The following is an 18,483-nucleotide window of genomic DNA, read 5'->3' on the forward strand; positions in this document are numbered from 1 at the left end:
TAAATGTCCAGTTCTAGAACTGTTTCCCATTAATTCAATATTAGCAAGTACTTAGTAACTATCTTAAATGAGTTCCAAAACTACATGGAACATTAAATATTAAATTAACAAATATAAAAGGGACGAAGTATATTTTTATTCTAGGTAAAGCCAAGAGGACTAAATTATAATGAACCCAAACTTTTGTTTAGAATTATAGTAGAAAATTCTTACAAATATATCTTCCATTATAAGAATATATCTTCTCTTATAAAGAAAGTTGAAACACACTTTAGGATTCATCAGTATATATAATATGTACACTACAGGAAAATGTCCTATTTTGAAATGGTTTCCAACTTCACTCCACAGTTTGGTAGTACTGCAATATAAGATGTTAAAAATACAAGATACAATGTCTTAATTATTTGTTAAAGATCATTAATTATGCTAACCATTATTATAAACACACATGGTTGTAATGTACAGTTCAGGTACAGTATATTTTTAGTTCTTGCTTATTAAGCTCCGGATATAAGTTTTTCTCCTCACTTCCTAATAACTACAGAATAAACAAAATGCTTTCCAAATAGACATCTAATTTGAAATAATCAAATGAATTATCCAGTCTTTTTTCTGTTCAGAAAGTTTTATAATTTAGTAAGTCAGCTGTAATAAATCCACAACTTTCGTGTTTAAAAACAAAAATTAAATGCATTATTTTGCTGCTATCTACTTCTAGTTTATTATAAATGTTTGAGATAAGAACTTTAATAACAGTTATCTCTTCTCAATTCTAACATAACAGGATGCAACAGCAATGCTGGGGGGATATGAAATCCAAAACAGGATCTTATTCTTACTTAGAAACAGCACTCGATCATCAGAGACAATAGTAGCTGAATAAGCCCCTTAGCTTCTTAAAAGAGCTACGGTTGAGTCATTTGAAGTAGGAAAAAAATAACTTTTTAAACGTTCAATTTTCATTAATCACCATTTTTCTGAACTTCTTCTGGGGGTCATGCTTAACATGAAGACCTATAGGTTCTCACAGGGCATTTCTTAATGATAGGTCAACTTGTAAACATAGCACCAGAAAAAGAAAAGTAACTAGTATAGAAACATTTTTTTCCTAACACAGTGCTGCTGGTGCTATGGTTATTATTTTTTGTTTCTAAAAATAGATTAAGTCAAATTTTTTCTTTATACTACAAATAAAAAAATGATCATGAAAGTCAAAACACTGGCTATGCATGCTGAAGGGGAACACATATGCAACCTTCAGTTATCTGTGCCCAGCCAATTATTATGGCTTCAGATCTAAAACTATGGTCACAAAGCTGGAGATGGGAAGAAGAAATGACTGCTCAACCAACAAAGAACCACAGACACTTTTTTAAAAAGGAAGGATTTCTTTTATTTATACCTAATGCTCTGTGATGAGGGGCTGGGGGAAGTCACACTAGACTTGATTGACACTGAAGAAATCAACAAAACTTTTTTTAAAGTATAGCAGTAAGAGGACAGGTAATAATGTTGTTAAGCAACTTCAGAGCTCACCAAAAGGAGGGCTGGCATTCCAGAATATTGTTACATTTCCACCTGCCAGGTTACCACACTGATTTAATCTGGGAAGATTAAATATTATATTTATATATTCTGGGGATATTATGGATTCTGGGAAGTTGATCACTCATGACAACATTATTCAAGGCTTTCAAAAACTCACTGCAGCAGTAAGATAGAACTTTTAATGATGCTAACATCAGCAATTCTATTAGATCCTACTAAAGGGCTTAAAGAAAACCATTGTCTAATATCACAACTACAGACGCATAACTACTAAAAATTCAGAAGTACTTTGGAGTGAGCCTCTCGCAAAAGCTTCAGAATTCAGAAATTTTAACAGTTGAAGAATTTTTGCGCACTGAGATGTAATAGTAACTATTTTATATTGCTACCGAGAAGACCAATATGGAAAGCTAAAGAAATAAATAAAAATATCATTGCAAAAGATATAAAGCCAAAAAGGTTAATAAAAAATAAAAAGTACAGAACATTTACAACAAAACTATATAGTTTATTCCCATCCATATAATTTATACATATATATATATGTGTATGTGTATGTATATATGTATGTGTGTGTGGATATATGTATCTCACAAAGGGAATAAATAAGGGTCTAGGACCTAATCTCATAAATGACTGGTGCTATCAGATGATACAACCACCTTGGCTTTTTAAGGAAATATTTTACTGCTTGGATATTTATGTATTAATTTTAAAATGGCCCAATATATAAAATAATTTTAACAGAACCAATAACTTCCATTCATATCCTAGCAACCAACTTGGTTCCAGAAATGTAACAAAAATGTATGTGTGGCTCATTCTTTTACCCAACTGAATACCATGTTCTAAATGGTGATAACTCAAAGAACACTAAAGAATATCAATGAATAGGACAATTTGTTTGTCCCAGTAGATAAGAAAACCATTTGAGAAATAATAAGCCTCAAGAAGTTGGCCTGTTTTGCACTGACTAATCCAGCTGATGAGATTGAAAGAAGGAACTGTGCATAGTCACCCAACCTTTACCTTGCTCTTTCAAGGCTGCACATCCCTAGCAAATCTGCAATTTCTGTTCGTCTGTATGGTAAGACCCTTAATTCGTTACGGGGAGTGTTAGGAAGACATCATGGTCACAGATGCAAGCCACATTCTTCAATTTAGGTTAATCAGAGAAAAAAAGATAATGTGGTCTGAATCTCCCTCTATTGATGTTTTGAACTAAGAAAACACAAGGATGACCCAGGAACAGAGTGGCTGGGATCCCAGCGAAGTTGCTGACACCAAGGTTTTCCTGGTCTACCCTTCTTCTTCTGGTCTCCACAACAATCTGTGACCATAGGAACATGACTCTGGAAGTACCATTTTGCTTAGGATAACTGCTCCAGAGACAGGAAATGATACCTAATAAAGTAAAAAATGGGGGATATTTGGGACGTTTCACTTCTTTGGACTTAATTGTGAATTCCATTTATTTAGATCGTAAGTAATGAACATAAAAAACAAGAACCTTTAACATCTCCCTAAGAATCCGATAATGGAAGATGCTTTATACAAATATGGGATTTATTTTTATACTGGTGACTGTTTATCTGGAATATCTATATTCTACCACCTGGACTCAGCATATATGACACAATGCAGTTGGGCATAATTTATGATGGGAAAGAGAATGGGGGGGTGCTTATTTTCTGCCTAGTGTACAGAGGGGCCTTGGGGATAAAATATTTGATGTACTATTCTTACACATCTCAGACTATTCAGGGGGCAAAGAATAAACTGGCCCCTCAGTGTCACAGGAGAATACACAATGGAGAAGTGACTGGTACTAAAGATAAAGCTTTTAAAGCTCACTTTACACAGCTACCTCCTCCCCCAGAAACAGCCACATCCTTGGTTGACCATAAATGTGATTAAGCCTAGTGGGAAGAGAGGAAACAAAGTGTAGGAAGTCAGACTCCTCTGCTAGGCTCTTCTCTTTGACCATGTCATTAAAGGCTACAATTAATCACATGCTCACATTCTATCCCATTTTATCCTCTTCTTAGTTAATCTCATTCTCTCTCAGAGCTTCAATTACTACTAACACACACACACACAAACTTACATATTATCCTATTATATGCTCTCATCGTGCTATATCCCTGATTCATATAGCACTTATTACAGCTGAAAACTTATGATTATTTGTATAAGCGATCTTTTTCTTTTCTGCAATAGTACAAACTCCATGAAGACAGACACCATATCTTTTTTGACTAAGTGCTCCTTTCCAGCACTTAGTATGACGTGCTGGAAAGAACATAGTGGGTCCTCAAAAAAAAAATACTTGTTGAATGAAAAAGTAGAGAGAGGGGAACACCATTCCCATGGCTTCTTGTTTCCAGGTGGAAATATGCACTCCTATTAAAGAAAATCTTCACAGGGACACATCTGACCGCTGAGATCAGGAAAGAGTAAGGTGCATGCATGGCATAACCCCTTCCAGGCTCTCTTTATCTCTTGGATCTGCCTGCCAACAGAGAAGGTGGTTTCTAGTCTGCTCTCATTCATGTCATAAGTGGTCTGCCCTCACTAGGGAGACCTGTGGTTGTCCAAAAATGATAACTGGATGACTTCAACATTAATTTGGGATGAATTATTATGATGCTACATATCTAAGCCTCACCAGTACAGAAAAGGAAACATAGTTTCACTTACAACCTTCATTAAAACATCACCAACACATATTTAAGGTACATATTCTCTTATAAGCACCTAAGTAATTGTTGAGTCTACCCTTGAACCCATCCAGGACAGAAAACTCTCTACCTCTTGAGCTAATTCCTTGTAATTTCTACCCCTTGAGCTATTTCCTTCTAATTTATCTCTGGAGTCATACAAAACAAATCTAGTCTATTTCTTTTAACAATCCTTTTGAAATTATTTGTAGAACTGATAAGTACCATGCCATTTATTCATTCAACTAAGATTTACTGAATAAACACTATGTGCCAGGCACTCTGGCTAGGAATTTAGGAGAAAGTGTAAACAAGATAGATGCAATCCCTGCCTTTATGGGCTTATATTCTAGAGGAAAACGTAACAGAAATAAACAGACAAAATGATTTTATTCTGTTAAGGGCCATGAAGGAAGCAAACAAGAGAATGAGAAAGCAAAAAGGAATGGGGGTGGGAACCTACATTAAATGGGAGACTAAGCAACCAGAAAAGTCCTTCTGAGGAAGTGACATTAAACTGAGACCTCAGGGATAAGAAAGGGAGAAGAATATTCTAGACAAAAGAAATACATATAGGACCCTAAGGCAAGAAAGAGTTTAGGGCATTTCAGGAACTGAAAGAAAACCACATGGCTAGAATATAGAAGAGAATGGCATGAGATGAGGTTTAAGAAATAAACAGAGCTAAGATAGGGCAGGCCCTCACTGACCATAGTAAGAAGCTTGGGTTTTATTTAATGGTGCACCACAACTCCTCTTCTTCAAGTTAAATCGCCACAACCCCACGTTTTCATGATACCATTTTGATCCCTCTCATTACACTAGCCATCTTTTTCCACATAGTATAGTTAGTCTAACACATCTAAAATGCAGTGTTTAAAACTAAGCCTAGTTCTCCAAAGTATGATCTTACCAGTAAAGAGTAGAGAGGGACTACCACTTCATTCTAGATACTATGCTTTAATCAACAGTCTGAGAATGAATGAGCTCTTTTGTAACAGTTACATCACAACACTGATTGATACTGAGCTTGCTATGATGCTAAAACCCCCAAGTCTTTAACAGCTGCTATTCAACAGCCAAGCCTTATGCCCCAGTCATGATAAATGCTCCTCCTGAAATCTACTTAACCCCGTAGGTGGTAGCCTATTCACAGCTTCTCACTTCAAGATCCAAGACCCACATACTACCAACCAGATCTGACTTTCTTATGATTACAGGTACTAATCAGCATGCCCAGTGCCAGCCAGAGGAGGTGAACATGGTAAGGGAAGAGAATTTCATGCCGAAAAGCACAGAGTCAATATCTTTCAACTTTTGCATCACTCCTAGCTTTATATAATCTACATTTAGGCATGACATTACTCTATTAAAGTGAGGACATGATTAATGAAGTTAACAATCATCCCTACGATTCCCCAAACTAAAAATCTCAACTTCTCCCTTCTTTTCTCCTCCACATATCCAATCAATCACAAACTCTAACACTAAATATTCCTCCAACACTTCTTTCTTGTCACTCCCCTAGTTCATGCTACTACAAGCTCATCTAGATGACTGGAACAACCTGTTAACATGATTTACAAGATCCTTCATGCTCTGGCCTTTACTCAGCTCTTTGGCTTCATCTTTAAATCCTGTACCCTCCCTTCCCCCACTATGCAGACCTGTGATACTGAACTACTCTGTTCTGTGATTACATCGTTTTATATACCTCCCTCTATCTAAAACATCTCTCCGTCTAAATATCTCCTTCCCTTTCATGCTAACGTTCACACATTTGTCAAGTCTCAACCTAGATGTTACCTCCTCCAGAAAGTCTTCCCTGACCCCTACCCAACCCCCTGTCTGAATGAAGTACACTTCCTGCCTTCCTTGTACTTCCTCCATCTTATTTCTTGAGTTTATTGCTACTTACTGGTCAGCATCCTTCACAAGACCATAAACTCTCAGATGCCAAGAACATGCCTGTTTTGTTCACTACTAAATATCAAACAACCAGCATAGTGCTCAGAACTTAAGATACCACAGTTGTATCTGTTGAGAGTGAAAGCGAGAAAGAGTATGTGTGTACAAATGCACATGGGTAAATAAATGCAAGACACAAGATTTCTGGAAAGTGAGAAAGCCCTAACTTCCACACTTACAATAATTTCATTTAGATTTGCCTGACTTAAATTTGTAACATTACAAATGAAACTCTATGTTTAACAGAAACTACATAATAAAAGATAAAATTGGTAAACATATAATCCATAAATTATTGATGTATCATCATTCATTTGAATGTGTATTAAAATACTGAACCATTCTTTTCTTTAAAACAGTAATAAGGTCATAAGTTGCAGTTCCAAATTACTAAAATGGCAAAATTTTATTCAGTCACTCATCCAAAGTAGTCAATATTCCAGAAAAAACAAAGCTGCTTGTGCCCTAATATGCACATAGGTCACTGATACCCAATGACAAGTAAAAATAGTTTGCCTTGGGACCAACACAACAATCTGGTTTCGATAAGTAGGAAATAATTTGATACTTACTCACACAATACCACATATTTTTCAAGAGAGTCAATCAGTAGTTTGCTATCTCCTTGATGAAAGTGCAGAGCAGGGAGAACGACGTCATCCTTTAGACAGAATACCAAATACGACCAGCCCATACCCTCTTTGTTTTGCTTGATTGATTTCAGGTCTGTCAAACTGAACAGGAATGACCATTTGCTTTTCCCATTTCTATGACTTGGAGCATCTTAAAAACAAGAAAGTGGGGCAAAATATTTTTGTTCACCTTTTTAAAAGGTACTGACAGCACTCTTCGTGACTGCCTAACAGGTATTTGTTGAACCTAGGGAACAACTACAGCACTGATATTACCATGGCTTCCACCTGTATTAGAAATGGCAACATACATTTTCTTAAAAGAATAGTTTTTAAAATAATTACCTTACTGCATACAAATTGAAAAAAATACTATCCTTATTTAAAATATCAGCTTTGCCCCAAAATGATCATGGCTTTGGAAGCAAGCAGGCCAGATTCAAACTGCAGCACCACCATCTTACTAACTGAATGATTTGGGGCAAATAATTGAATCTCTCTGAGCCTCAGTTTCTTCATCTGTAAAATGGAGATAATTATACTTACCTCCCAATGTTATTCTAAGAATTAAAAGAGATAACCCTTGCCAACTAATGAGTACAGTGCCAAGTATATAGTAAATATTCAATAAATATTCATCTTTTCCACTTCCCTCAAATACAAATGGCATTATGCACTTGGAGAGTCATTTAAAACAAAAAAACAAAAAAACCAAAAACAAAACCAACCTTTATTCCTCACTTCCTTTTGGAATTATTTTTACTAGATTACATTGAGTGAAGGTAAAAGTATACCAGTATAAAAAGTAAGGGGGGAAAAGGGGTGTGTGTGGGATGAACTGGGAGATTGGGATTGACATATATGCACTATTGATACTATGTATAAAATAGATAACTAATGAGAACCTACTGTATAGCTCAGGGAACTCTACTCAGTGCTCTGTGGTGACCTAAATGGGAAAGAAATCCAAAAAAAAAGGGGACATATGTATACGTATAGCCGATTCACTTTGCTGTACAGTAGAAACTAACACAACACTGTAAAGCAACTATACTCCAATAAAAATTAATTTAAAAAAAAAGTAACATTGGAGTGAGTACACAGACAGACATTTGCAAAAACCCAAAGAACAGTGGGGAATTGAGGATGAAAAGGTAACTAAGTTGTGAATGCTTCAAAAAGAATGAATACATTCAATCTTCCTGCTAAATCAACCTTCTACTAAATTAAGACCTCAGTTCAAACCAAACTATAGCTATGTAAAATAAAGCATTTCCTAGTGTGTGGGCTGTTTATAGAAGCTTAAAATACTAGGTTTGTGAATAATATTGCAATTGATAACAAGCAATGTAAAGATTATCTATTTAAATAAAAATTTAAAGAACAAGGGAAAAAAGTTATCTAATACTTATATTTAATTTCTAATCTAAAAATGTTATTTTACTTGAACATTTTAACGCAGACTTTAGCATGTCATGTCTCTGAAATTTTAAAAAACCTTTTCTCTAATGTTATTTCCTAAGAAGTGTCATACTATCCTGTTATTGAAAATCTTTATAAATTCCGTCCCAACACTATCAATTCCACAAAGATAAACTGCACAGATAATATCTGCTTATAGAACTTACTCAAAGGGTAGATCAGTCAGTACTGACCTGCATGTATGTCACCTTCCTATATAGTCAGAACACTACAGCTCCATCACCTCCAACAAAATCTCCTAAACTGACAATAGAAATCTACAGCTTACAGAAACCTCTACCTGCAAGGAATGCAGACTCCATTACTCTTTCATGGACACTTTAACAAGTTATCATTTGAAACAAAGTCCAGAAAGGCTAAGTAACTTATCTATGCAGTGCCCTGCCTACTTCCACACCGGTTCAGATGGTGAACTCATATCTAAGGCTGGTACCAGATTAAGTACCATGTGCTCACTTTACGACACATCATGTTTCACTGCAATTTATACTACAGAGCTCATAACACCATTACAAACTAATATCAAAGTGAGAACAATTCTAGAATTCCAACATTTTATGAATCACTTAAGTGTGAATGCACCTGGACTACCTAGAAAGGATACATACTACTAGATTATCTGCAAAGACCAAAAATATTTTCACAGCAAAACAGCAATGAAAAACCAGATACAATTTTTTATCTGAAATTCCACAAAAAGTATTTAATCAAAGTAATGCAAGATAATCATATGAAGAATATTAAATAATATATGCAGGCATATCAGAAGTTTGTGCATATTCAAATGTAAAAATTTTACACAGATTTTTCCCTCGTTAATGGAAGAGACACACGTTACATATTAAATACAAAAGAAAATTCCTCACACATCTCCTCACTTAAAGCTCTGATAAACAATGAGACAAACATTACAAGTCAATCCCAGAAATCCCTTTTCTGGAGTATAAGCTTCATGAGAACAAGAACTTAATTCTGTTCACAGCTATATCCCCAGTGCCTAGAAGAGTGACTAGCACATAGTAGGTAGTCAAAGATGTGTTAAATAAATGAATAATCTACTAACCAAGTCAACAGAAAAGTAATCTGCAATTGGGTCTACCAATAATAGCTAACCAGAACTAGAAATTGTTACAAAGGAAAACTAACAGAATCCAACAGTTAACTCAAAATTTCCTTCTTTCTCCTTAAAGAAAGGTAAATAAAGCTAATTAGTTCTGATGAACTTACTGTGTTACCCAATATATGTAAAAAATAACTCCAACACACTGACATGGGAAAACTGGCCATAATAGCAAAAAAGTAAACAAAACAATTCAGTAAGTCTCCATATGTCTTGAACAGAATTAACATCAAGGACATGACATTTTATCTGAATGGGTTTCCAGAACATCACGGCAGTCTGTTGCTCTGGGAAGATACATTCTCAAAACATTTGATCTAATATATAAAAACAAAGACTTAGCAGTATATTTAAGAAATATAAAGTTTAAAAAGTCTTCAACGGTCAATTTTTTTAAAGGTTTGTCCCCATTTTCCTCTGTGAATCACAAAAAAGGTAAAAAGTTTAAAAATGTGAAGTTTATAATAATAAATAAAATAAAAATTTTATTTGAAAAAATGCTTTTCAAAAATGTAAAAAATTAAGGCAGAATTTTAAATTCTGAAACATCAAGCTTAGAAAATGTCTTCTTTAAGAAGGAGTTTTGATGAAATATGATTGGATGAGGTAGATAGTCTAGGATAAGATGGGATGGAATGGGATGGGATGAAACAGAGTAAATGTACTTCATTAACTCCTTGTTCTGTTAAGTATGTGCATGTGTATGCACACTGGGCCGTACTGTGCAATGTGTTTCTTACTGTTATCATAAAAATTTTTAAACAGTGGAGAAAAGAAAGAAAAAGAAATGTGTCCTTAACTTTTAATAATTACTAAATAAAGGCTCTTTACAAGGCATAATGCAATGCCAAGATACATAAGCAGTATTTAGATCTGTGGGTTTTTTGCTAAGCTACGCAGCTACACAGAGGTTCTCAACTCTGCACACTAAAATAACCAGGAGAGCTTTTGAAAAATACAGAAAAATAGGGATGCCCAGGCTCCATCTCCAGAGTATGATTTAATTTGCTGGATGAAACCCAGGCACTGGTACTTTTTTCAAAAGCCTAACTTCCCCATGTGATTTCAATGTGCACCCAGTTAAAAACCATTAATCTAAAAAGACCTTTATTGTCAGATTATGCTTTTCTCAAACATGTAATGCTTCTTTTATGAAATTTTGAAAACTCACTCCTTTTGCTCATTTCTGTAACCTTTTTCATTTTCAAGGATTTAACAATATTAGGCAAACAAAAAATAGCAATTCACATAAACCAATCCTGAAGATCCAGCCTAGAGAAGTTAAAAATCCCTCACATGCTAAATATACTAAAATCCTGTGGTTTTACCCTTCCTTAACATTTTTGCATTGTTCTGGTTAAGAACCTTCTCTAGAATGGGAATGCAAAACAACAAAAAAAAAGACATATAGGCATGAGCTGACTGTTATCGAAAGTCTGTGACTTACTATTTCTTAATTGCCACTGTTCCCAAGAAATGATACAGTACAAAGTATAACTACTGTATGAGAATGATTCCCCAGGCCATACGTGAAAATCAATTTTACTTAGTAACAATGCTATATAAACGTATCAATACATATTCTAATCAATTTAGGCTAGACTTTTTGAATCTGGTAAATGCGGATAAATCCTAAACTCAGATCAAAAATCACTGAAAGATAAAATATCCTATTAGTTATAAAACACAAAGAAATCAATAGAAAAAAAATTTTAACTCTATACAGTGTTTAATATTTTTTAAACATATCACAAATAGGCTGGCCACATCACACGTGGGCTAGCTAGATCATATCTGGGGTAGTATACGTGTTCTACCAGATTGCTAGGTTGGCTCTTTTTTGTTATCTACACGTAGATAGTCACCACACAGCAAACATAAATTTAATGTATATATAAAGGAGAACAGTTGCGGAACATATACAAAGGGGAGCTGCAATGAGCTGTGAAGATACCGGTAAACACTGAAATTAGAATGGCATGGTTTAGTGGTATACTTCATCTCCCCCTGGTGCTTCAGGATGAAATAACATGATTTTTTTTTTTTTTTATTCTACTGGATTAAGAAAAATGTGCATAAGAGATAGCCAAAGCAATTTTTTTAAGTCTTTCTATTTTCTGCCATTAATAACTACAAAACAGAACAAGTATTTTTAAAGCCTTTTTATAAGGTCACAACCAACAAAGCAACAAAAAGATGAAAAAGGAATATAAATAAAATGGGAATTATACATATTAATCAAAGCACCAACTCATCCTTCTTCTAAGAAACATTAAAGAATTTTCTTTGCACTTTTGTTTATACTTTATAGTAGCAAACCAGTTTAAGATTTCAAACGATTTAATTCATACCTCCATTGGTATGTGGTTTCTTTTTAAATGAAATTGCATTAACCATGTCCCACTCTGCTTCGTAACTGTTCAGATGTTCCAATCCTCGATGAGCTCTTTCTTTTGGGGCCTGGGTCCATTCCACGACTGAACTGGAGTCCTAAAATAATTATAACATATAAAATATTTAGGGACTAAGACTAGAATTTCATTTCAATCAATAATGTCTTCTCAGCTTCTATATAAATTAGGTTTGTAGGTTGTGGCAGATATCACTGGTGGGAAAGCCGAACACTATTTCCTATCCTTTTCTCCCTTGCTCAGCTGACCAAAAAGACAAGAAAACCTTGTCCAGATTCTCCTGCAGTTAGGGTTGCCAATGAAATATAAGCATAAGTCAACAGTAGGGCCTTGGAAATGCTTTTGCTTTCCTAATAAAAGCTTCATCCCTTTTTCCCTATTTCCTGCTTTTGATGCAGCTATGCTGCCTAAAAACATAATAGCCACCTTATAATCATAAAGACAAACACTGCAAATAGCTCCAAACCTCCAGGCTTCTGGTTATTTGAGGAACATACCCAATGGTGGTTACTTATTTAAACCACCATTGGTTGCACATGTCTCTTAATCAAAATTAGCTGAAAGCTACAAATACCATATCTACATGTTCAGTTTTAAAGAACTTTCTATTTTAAAAGAGTAAAAAACCAAAAGTCTAAAATGCTATGTTAATAATCTGACTAAATCAAAAAGTTTAACTTCTATTCAACAAAAGATACCACACATAAGTTAAAGATAAGCAAAACTGTGTGAAAATGTTTCCAAAACATATGGACGATGACAGAAAAACATCCAGAATACAAAAACAACTCCTACCAATTTACTGAGAAATCAACAAACGTCAAAAGAGAAAAATAAGGAAATGGTATGAACAAGCAAATGAAAGAAGAAATAGGAAGTGACAAAGGAAGATGTCCAACTTCAGAAACAATCCAAGAAAAGCAAGTAAAGATGAATTTAAATTTTTCTGGCCCATTCAACTAAAAAATAAAAATATGGAAGACAGTGTGAGGAAATGCTGTATCTCACACTGTTGATGACAGTGCTAATTACTGACTCAAATGTACAATTGAGTCATATTTATTAAAATTCAAACTATGCATGTGTTTCACCACAATAACTCTATTCTCATCATCTGCTTTAGAGAAATACTCACACATGTATACAAAGAGGCAGATACAAGAATTTTTTCATCACAGAATTGTTTGTAAAAGTGAAAAGCTGAATATATCTTATCATCCATCAATGAAGGAATAAGTAAATAAACTAGCGGGTAGCCAATAAAATGCTAGGCAGAAGTTTAAAGACTGATATCTGTTCATGTGTATATATGTTCAATATGTAATAGTAAATAAAACGAAGTTAAGAAACAATGTATGCAGTATAACAACTACATGGAACACATGTAATTAGAAACACACTAGAGAAAACCAGGGATGAATGGATGGATGGATGGATAGATATGATAGGAAATGTGTACCAATAGAAGTCTGGAAAGATATACATTAAACAGGGACAGATTAGGGACAGGGTTCTAGTCAAGGAGGACTTCAACTTTCTATTTGAATTTTTACAACAAGAATGTATTCGTGTATTGCTAGTGTAATTCTTTTTAAAAATGGAAAAAGGAAGATTTATAGCAACAGGAATATATTATAAACAAAAGAAATTAATAAGAAATAGAAACAGACTGAAGAATAGGGGGAAAAACTGAATGAATGAAATTATAAAGTGGAGTGCTTTTTCCTCCGAGTCCTTCCTCTGATGTCATTTCTCAAGGAGCGCTCCTCGTTTGCCCAATTTAAAAAAATGCAACCCTTACCACCATCACTACCAACTTTCCCATCAACAGTAGGGAAAGCAAAGCAGCATTTACAGAACCCCACCCCACACAAAGGCTTGGAACTAGTAACTCAGGTACTTCTGGAAACTAGGATAAAGGTTAAGCTGAAAACAGGACTACTAACAAAAGTCTAGAAGGCTGAAGGTTTATTCATTGGAAAAGGTAAAACAGATTATCTGTGGATTAGGAGAAACCAGGGGCACTGAGCAAAGAGATAATACACTGAAAACAGGAGAATTAACTGAAAGTTCATCTATATAATAAGTTGGCAAGACTCCCAGCTCTCTTCCTCCACTCAGTTCCCAGAACAGTGGAATCCAGCTTTCCCTCTCCAGGTAGGAATCTGTAGATTCTTCTCTGACAAATGACTAGCCCAAGAAAAAAGACCCAGGTTTCAATACCGGGGATTCCCCAAGGAAACAGCCTAGCCAAGTCACCCTGAGTCCCAGCTATTAACAAACCTACCCATACATAGAGAGAGTATAATCAGTTTTTTGTGTTTGCTGTTAAATATGAGCGCCACAATACAAAGATCACCAAATGTCAAAGGCAAGTGTTTACATAAAAGATAAAGTCCAAATGAAATAGGAAAAAAAAAAAAAAGTCAATTAGAGGAGGTGGACTATATACAGAGATGAAAACATCTAAAAAACTATCCTTCAACTCCTCAGAAATAAGGAAGAATAGTACATCCATGAAGAACAGGATGCTATTTTTTAAAAGGGGGGAAAGGGGACACATAACAAAATGTATTAGAAATCTAAAAAACAGCAAAAATGAAAAAGGCAATAGAAGAACTGGAAGATAAAACTGAAGAAATTTCCTAGAAAATAATACACACATACACAAAGAATTAGAAAATAGTAAAGTAAGTATCAAAATATTACAGGACCAGTCCAAAGCATGTAGAGTTCCAGAAAGAAAGAAAATAGAAAATGGAGACGAAGAAGAAATCATCACTAAAATAATTCAAGAATATTTCCTAAAAACTAAAGGACACAAGTTTTCACGTTAAAAAAAAGCCTATCAAGCACCCAACACACTGGATAAAAAAGACCACAGGGGCACATTTCCAGAACATCTAGAACATTAGAAACGAAAAGGCAATTCTAAAAGCTTCTAAAGAGGAAAAAAACATAGCAAGGATCAGGAATCAGAATGCAGCAGACTTAACATCAATAAAGGAAATTAGTCAAACCTGAGACAATAACTTTCAAAAATACGAGGGGAAATTTATTTTCAAACTGTAATTCTATGCCAGCCAGCTATCAATTCAGAATAAGGATAGAAAAGTCTGAAAACAGAAATGTTTTTGCTCTCATACACCCTTTTTCTCAGGAAGCACTGGAGGTGCACCAAAACTAGGGAGTAAACCAAAATATAAGATAGCAGAGGATACAGGAAATGGGGATTAAAATATGGGAAAGAGGCAAAAAGAATCCCCAGGATAATTGCTGCACAGCAAGCCAAAAGAGCAACCAGTTCAGAAGGAACTTGTAAGAAGGCTCTGGAAGAAATGTCTCTAAGAAGATGACATTGGAAGATCATCTATGTGATTAAATATTTTGAGAAGAAATGTGGACAACTGGGCCATAGTTTCAAGGTGAATTAGAGATAAGATAGAGCTAAATTTCTACCTTCCATAGTGAGAAGTCAACACATGATACAAACGTTAAACATAAGTTAATTCAATTATTCCATTCCTGGGTTTTCAAGGAAAAATGTATCCACACAGAAACTTGAATATGAACATTCACAGCAGCATTATTTACATTAGCCTAAAAATGAAAACAACCCAAATGTCCATCAACCGATGAATGAATAAACAAAATGTGGTACATATCCATAAATGCAATATTATTCAGCAAAAAAGAAAAAAAGGAAAGAAAGAAACAAGGTACTGGCAGGTGCTATAACATGGATGAACCTTGAAAACATTATGCTAAGTGAAAGAAGCCAGTCACAAAAGACTACATATTATATGATTCCATAGATAAAATGTCCACAACAGACAAATCCTCAGAGACAGACAGTAAATTAATGGGTGCAGAGGACTGGAGTTAAGTGGGAATGAGGGGTGACTGCTAAGAGGTACAGTTTCTTTTTTGGAAGTAATGGAAATGTTCAAAAGTTAGATATTGGTGATGGTTGCACAACTCTGTAAATATACTAAAAACACTGAATTATATACTTTAGAAGAGTGAATTTTATGGTATATGAATTGTATCTCAATAAAGCTTTTATTTAAAAAATGGCATTCCTTCAGACATGCATTTTTTTTCTTAAATACCTTTCCAGCATACAGAATACTAGAAGAATCTAATGCATCATCCAATGGTCTCCAGTCCACTATTACTTCAGCATCCTAGAGAAAGAAATTATTAACCATATTTACTATTCAGCAATATCTTATATTTTTAGTCACCTATACTTAATTCCCTGAACTGAAAATGAAATTTTTAACCCCTTAAATTTATCAGCGCGTTAAATATGGAATATCGTATGTAAACCACTATTTGACAACAATGTATAGATTTCTAAACTCTGCCTTTTATTATAAAAAAATTATATTACTGCAACTTTTACATAAGTTTTAAAATATTCCATACCATTTTACTGGCTTATCTAAAGCATTTTATTTCTAACATCACTTCCATGTTAAATTTACAACCACTGCTCAATTACATAATTTTATCTTACATGTGAAATTCAAGCCTGCTGATAATGCCCCAATTATTATTAAATTATTTAAGCAATTATTAAATAAAAATTATTTTTTATTTAAACATAAACAATTATTAAATAAAGTCATTTACTAGAAACATACCTTTTCTAAAACACGTAATATTCCTGAAATCAAGCTGTCTTGGTCACTGGTCTTTCCAAAAGATGAATGAATATACACCCCTTCCTGTTCATATATAATCTGGAATGGGAAAAATAAGATTAATCACACCACTTTTATTCAATACTATTTCAACATTTGTTTTAAAAAAAATTAAGAGATGTTTTCCTATAATGCCTGAACCAAGTTTCTGGTTATTTCATATAAAAATGTATTATCTTAAAAATACTACTCAGACTTAAAAGCACTTCAAACAAAGATAAACTAGAGGGAAATTTGCTTTGATATGCATGCAAGTTTTTTGGTTTAGTTGTAATCATGATCTTGATCTTCTCCTTAAACAAAGATGTCAGGCTAATTGTTATGTGACCCTATATGCAAATTCCACTTAACATATATTTTTAACAAACATTAAGCAAAGTATTGGGTTCAAACTGAAAATATCCAACAATAAGAACAGATGAAATATAATGAAAAATTAATGATTTCTAACTATTTCATAACAGCACATAAGTTTATTTTGGTGTGCTTTTGTAGCACACTGGCATAGAAAATAAGATGGGAATATTAAAAAGTAATGATGAGGACTTCTTGGAAAAACTAGTTTAAACTAGTTCAAGCTCACAAACACTGAGTGCTTCTATATGTAAAAGCATGTAAGACTGTAGGTATAAGAATATGACTAAGACATGGTCCCTGAACAATGTCCTATGGGAATACACGGGAGACTTAAGTAAATTCCTGAGTAAACTGAAACGTTTATAAAGTTAAGCCTTATGTTCTAAAGGCATAATGTTATATATTAAGATTCTAGGGGGCTTCCCTGGTGGTCCAGTGGTTAAGACTCCACGCTGCCAATGCAGGGGGCGCAGGTTCAATCCCTGGTTGGGGAACTAGGATCCCACATGCTGTGCGGCACAGTCAAAGGATAAAACAACAACAACAACAACAAATATATATATATGGAACAAATCGGGAAGAAATATTTGTAACATATATAATAAACATTAAAAAAAAAAAAAGATTCTACTCCTGGGACCAATGTCAAACTATTAAAAAATTTTTTTCATTATGAAAATAAGTAAAAGGGAAATAAAATAGTCACTTCCAGACATTACAAACTTATGTAATTTTGACATAAGTTAAGTTTGGAATACAGTGTACTTTCTATTTATGTAAACCTTTTATTAATACAATCACATCTCTATTCAGAATAGCATGGGGACCAAGAACGCAGGACAAGCAACACAGGCCATCACTATCGCCCCCCAGTTGACATTTGTGGAACATTTATGCACTAAGAATTCCACGTTATAGCTTAATCCTTACAATAACCCGAGACCATAGGTTTTATAACTATATCATTATAACTACATCATTAGGATGAGGAGCCCATCTGTGTGAACAATAAAACTGAAAGAGAAGTTAAATAACTTGCCTAAGATTGATGATACAAATAGTAAGGGGTGGTTAAGGAGTGGTGTGGAGTTTGAAACCCAGGCAGTCTGACACCAGAGGACTGTTCTCTTAGCCACTGCACTACAAAGCTCCCCCATTACTTTTACTGCCTCTCCTGTTTTGTTAATCACTTGTAATACAGACTTACATCATGTCAAGAAAGAGTCCTTCCAGTAATCAAGATCACCAGAGAAGTTTTGATCTCAAAAACCCAAGATGGCCTTCAGTGAAATAGTTGTTAAACACAAGACTAGCATTAAGCAGAAGGCAAAGACTGGCGACAGTATGAGTTGGGGAGTGGTGAGAAACAATTCTATACTGTTTGTACAGAAATGAAAAATCAGATTTATTCATACATGTGCACAAAGATATGCATAAGAATATTCACAATAGTATTATTTATAACATGGTGGGTGGTAGAGTAGGAAAGGAGGAAAAGGAAGGTATGAATCTAAATGACCACAAAGGAAAATT

The 18,483-nt window shown here is 34.3% G+C and overlaps 1 protein-coding gene across 2 annotated transcripts in view; it reads right to left on the minus strand.

The window, feature by feature from the left end:
* Nucleotides 1-18,483, minus strand: part of TBC1D15 (TBC1 domain family member 15) — a 69,272-nt gene that overhangs the window by 31,131 nt on the left and 19,658 nt on the right. For both annotated transcript variants that reach the window (XM_061206562.1, XM_061206563.1), the window contains exons 2-5: nt 16,534-16,632; nt 15,997-16,071; nt 11,825-11,963; nt 6,812-7,022 (exon numbers count right to left, since the gene is read on the minus strand). In XM_061206562.1, coding sequence (XP_061062545.1) covers nt 6,812-7,022; nt 11,825-11,963; nt 15,997-16,071; nt 16,534-16,632 — 524 coding nt within the window. The remainder of the gene's footprint in view (nt 1-6,811; nt 7,023-11,824; nt 11,964-15,996; nt 16,072-16,533; nt 16,633-18,483) is intronic.

Source organism: Eubalaena glacialis, chromosome 11 (genome assembly GCF_028564815.1).
Source record: "Eubalaena glacialis isolate mEubGla1 chromosome 11, mEubGla1.1.hap2.+ XY, whole genome shotgun sequence".
NCBI lineage: Eukaryota > Metazoa > Chordata > Mammalia > Artiodactyla > Balaenidae > Eubalaena > Eubalaena glacialis.